This window comes from Pongo abelii, chromosome 16 (genome assembly GCF_028885655.2).
Source record: "Pongo abelii isolate AG06213 chromosome 16, NHGRI_mPonAbe1-v2.0_pri, whole genome shotgun sequence".
Lineage (NCBI taxonomy): Eukaryota > Metazoa > Chordata > Mammalia > Primates > Hominidae > Pongo > Pongo abelii.
The window spans coordinates 86,007,831-86,012,396 of record NC_072001.2 but is presented as its reverse complement, the minus strand read 5'-3'; the positions used below and the strand labels follow the sequence as shown (position 1 = coordinate 86,012,396).

Here is a 4,566-nt window from a genome sequence, read left to right as displayed (position 1 = left end):
AGAGAGTGCTGTAGTATTCCCTTATTTTTAATTCTGGTTATACATTATTGTTTTGTACTTAAAAAGTAAGAACATCTACTTATGTATAGGTTAACCTAGACAGAACTTTATTAAAATGCTGTCTTTAAAAAAAAATTAGGTACAGAAATCTTGAAAATCCGTTCCTTTTATTGATTTTATTAATGTTGCATAGAAATATAAAGTTTCACACACCATACTTTTACTAATAAATATAAATAAGAACAAGTTACTTTTGAACAATTAAAATAACCAAATATTAATGATTTTCAATAAAATATATTTTGAAATAATTCTGAAGCCATAAAAGACTAAAATATGCTAAAATAAATCATATTCTCCCATAATGCAATTATTCAATTTTTTTTTAAAAAAACACCCAATAAGAGTTTAATTCATTGGGAAACTTTTAGCATTTATAAATGCAATAGAGTGTTTCTACTATACTTACTGGCATCATTCTTTTCCTTATCACTTATCTTCACACTGGAAGAGGTGAACCAGGTGATTATGCCCCCTGCTGGGGCTCCTGCCTCTAAACAGTGACTTGGCCTGGCAATTAGGTGCAAAATTACCTACATTTACCCTAAACATTTCTTCAGAGCTGTCAGTCTTCCTAAAACTACCCTAGCGAATACTTTTTCCTTTCTGCAGATACTGTTACTGAAACCACTGTATTTACCCCATTCCAAGCTTTCCATTCTCTGTTAAGAATTTCTCAGGTGCTCATGAAGTTTTAAAGGACAAGACTCCTCACATACTACTCATAGCTCAAAGCAAGTTAGGTTATTTTACAATCCTTGATACAGGCCAGAAAATGAGGATTGGGTAAGTAATTATCCTAATTTGAAAAGGAGAAAACAAGTACAAAAAGAGATTGAGTGATTTTTTTTAACAATCCTCTACATTTGTACTTTAAGGATTAAAATGTACCATATAGTCTGATGCTCAAAACAAACTGTTTTTGAAAACAGACATCATTTTACAAATAAAGACACTGAGTCTCAGAGATATGAGTCACTGTCTAAGGTAGTACAAATAGAAATCTATATTATTAGAACTTGAACTCAGGCTGGGTATAGTGTCTCATGCCTGTAATCCCAGTGCTTTGGGAAGCCAAGGCAGGATTCAAAAGCAGCCTGGCCAATATAGCAACAACCTGTCTCTACAAAGTATATTAAAAAAAATAGCCAGGTGTGGTGGCACACCCTTGTATTCCCAGCTACTTGGGAGGCTGAGGCAGGAGGATCACTTGAGCTCAGGAGGCTGAGGCTGCAGTAAGCCATGATCATGCCACTGGACTCCAGCATGGGTGACAGTGAGACCCTGTCTCTAAAAATAATAATTAGTTAGAACTTGAACTCAAGTTCTTTGATTCCCAGCACACAGAGCCTTTCCTTGCCACACCACAGTGCTTCTTGCTAACTTGAACATGGTGAGGAGCAATGCAGCAGTCTGTATACCACCAACCAAAACTTGACTCAGTGGATGCTATGTAGATGCACGGAAGTCTGAGTAAAATGAATCCTGTTGCCTTGGAAGAGGAATCCATGTATCATTTTCAGTGTTGTCCTAGATAATCCTGATGTGCTTGATAAATGACAGCTGCTATGTGAATAACCATACAATTGCCATAATTATAAACAGAATTATAAATAATAGACTGGGGACAAGCTGCTAAGCAGTATGTTGAGTATTAAAATGGTACATATGGGAATCTATATTATTCAACCTTCCAAAATGCATATTAAAGAACAATCTTGGTTAAAATATCAATACAAAATGGTTTTAAGATTCTGATTTCTTATAATACATTTTCCAATTTTCTTGTTTAAAAATATAAAACATGATTTATTATATCGGCCGGGCGCAGTGGCTCACGCCTGTAATCCCAGCACTTTGGGAGGCTGAGGAGGGTGGATCACGAGGTCAGGAGATTGAGACCATCCTGGCTAACACAGTGAAACCCCATCTCTACTAAAAATACAAAAAATTAGCCGTGTGTGGTAGTGGGCACCTGTAGTCCCAGCTACTCGGGAGGCTGAGGCAGGAGAATGGTGTGAACCTAGGAGGCGGAGCTTGCAGTGAGCTGAGATTGCACCACTGCACTCCAGCCTGGGCAACAGAGCGAGACTCCCTCTCAAAAACAAACAAACAAAAAGATTTATTATATCATAAATTTTTTTCACTACAAAAATTGAGTTTTCTCTTGGAAAACCAACAACTTGCTAGTAGCTTCCTTTTAAGCACATTTTGGTTATTAGAAGGCCTTCACTGCGGGAGTAATCTTGCGGAAGAATTTATGACCTTGGGAATTTGTGTTTTCAAAAATATAACCTGGAGGAGAGGGATAGCTAGCTGGGCAAATTTCCTGTTTTTTTCGGTGTGTACTCTACAGAGTACATGGTTACATCACCAAATGGAACAGAACTCTTAAAAGCAATATTTAAAGGTTTGCAACTCTCTGTTGGGATCAATTCATGTGGCACATAGTGAGATCTGAAAGTGCTCAAACCATCAAATTTTCCAGATGGGTTGGGAATCTGCTGCTGCTTCTTAATAAGTCCTTGACGATGACTTTCCCATGCTGGAAAATCTTCTTTCATGGTGCTTTTTCCTTGGAAAGGAAAATTGTTACTTCTTTTTTGAGAAACTGGCCTGATGGGAACAACACGGTTGGCCTGATACGGAACATAATCAAGGTGGCTTGTGCTGTTTAACAGCATGCTACCTGTAGGAGGCACATACTCTGGTACTTTCTTGACCTCAGCTGGTGGGATTTCCCATGGTTGAAAACTTTCACGGAATTCAGTGCTTCCTTCAAACCGAGCATTCTGGGTCACTCTGGTGTGTACAGGTCTGCAGATTTTTGCAGTTTCACCAGTAAGACCCTGAAAGTCATACCGGTGAGTTGTGAGATCCTCAAAGCGTTGGTCAGTTGGTTTGTAAACTTCTTTCGGCCTTTCAAACTTGAGTTCAAGCTGATGAGGTACATAATCAAGGCGATGACTTGTAATACCATTAAAAGGGGCTGTGGAACGTTTGACCACAGAGGAGGGTTTAAAGCTTTGCCTAGGCTTTATCTCCTGAGGAACAAAGTCATCCTGGAATGTAGTTGAATTTTCAAATTTCACAGTGGGGGGTTGGTAAGTTTGTTCTGGCTTATAAAGTTCACTTTTATGAAGGTCCCAAGCTCTATAATCATCTTGAAAATTAAAACAAAGCAAAAACATTTTTAAACGCTGAAGAAAACAACCATCTTCTAAAAATCAGAACTGACTTCTCTCATTGCCAAACATCTTTCCATTTCCTTTAGAAATCTAAACAATAGTATCAGAATACAGTTTCTCTGATTCCTTTCAGATTCGTTCTTTTTTTTCATTTCCACCTTCCTCTACCCATCTCCTCACTTTAATACATATAACTTTCCACTTTCAGATTCATCTGATTACATAACAAAGGAAAAGCACATCTGAGCCTGATTGTGAACAGTTCTTGAAAGCCAAAAGGACTGTGTTGTAGGTGAGGACAGTTTAGGAGATTATGGTTGTATTCCTAGGAAGTGGTTGGGATTTTAATTACAACTCACAAAATGCTAAGGTATGTCTAAAATCTGGGGCTTGAAATAAAATCAAGTGCCCTCACATGTGGGCAATAGTAATACAGGTATTACTCCTTGCTTTGGAGAGACTCATCAAAGGGGAGAAAATTTTAATTCTGGTATACTCTAGGAAGCCTACAGAAAGAACTCCTTGAGCAAAGATGCAGGGTAACTTGTGCTATCCCAGAAAGATCACTGGCTTCAACTTTCCCTCATGAAATGGACTTTAAGGCATTCCCAAAAGAGAGAGAGGGCCATCTAGAGGCCAGAGGCCTTAACTGAATGCCTTCAGAGGTGTTTGAAATTGTAGAATTTCAAGTGACCATCAGAGCAGAGTTCTGGGGTTTGGAAGTTAAATAACCTTAAGCCTACTTCCTGCAGTTTACCTAGACTGTGGAGCATTTTGGGTCACTCTGGTGTATACAGAATGATGACTTGTAACACCATTACAAGTTGGTAATGGTACACTTCACTAAAACTGAAATGTTTATATTTCAACTAATGATTATTTGTGTTTTCTATTTCTACATGAGGAAGATAGTAAGCTAGGAAATACCATAGAATTGACTTCAGGCCAAAATATGTATTTCTAAATACCAAAAGTTAATTTATAAAAGATAGACATTTATTACACAAGATAATATACTAAAATCTGGACTAAAGTCTATGCAATATTTACAGGAAAGGTCAAACCTTGAAAACTTATTATGTGGATATCTTCTTCGAAGAGAAAAAATGCTTACCCATTTCTGCCAAAATGGCCAAGTTTTGGACTAAATGATTAAGTTACTAATGTCTGGATGAGGGAGTGCACCTGACTCAAGAATAGGTGACCTTTAGGCTAGCAGAGACCTATAAGACAAACTGACAGAAAAGATGAGCTAGATCAAGCATTCTTATTCTTGTAAACCTCAAATTGAAAATAATGAGTGAGATAGAAATGGGAG

The 4,566-nt window shown here is 37.6% G+C and overlaps 1 protein-coding gene across 1 annotated transcript; it reads right to left on the bottom strand.

The window, feature by feature from the left end:
* Positions 1–362: 362 nt before the first annotated feature.
* On the bottom strand, positions 363–4,366 carry LOC129050051 (stabilizer of axonemal microtubules 2-like). The gene is given in 3 exon segments (XM_054531328.1): positions 363–2,398; positions 2,400–3,223; positions 4,363–4,366. Coding segments are annotated over 3 exon segments (948 nt in total). The 3' UTR covers positions 363–2,278.
* Positions 4,367–4,566: the final 200 nt, after the last annotated feature.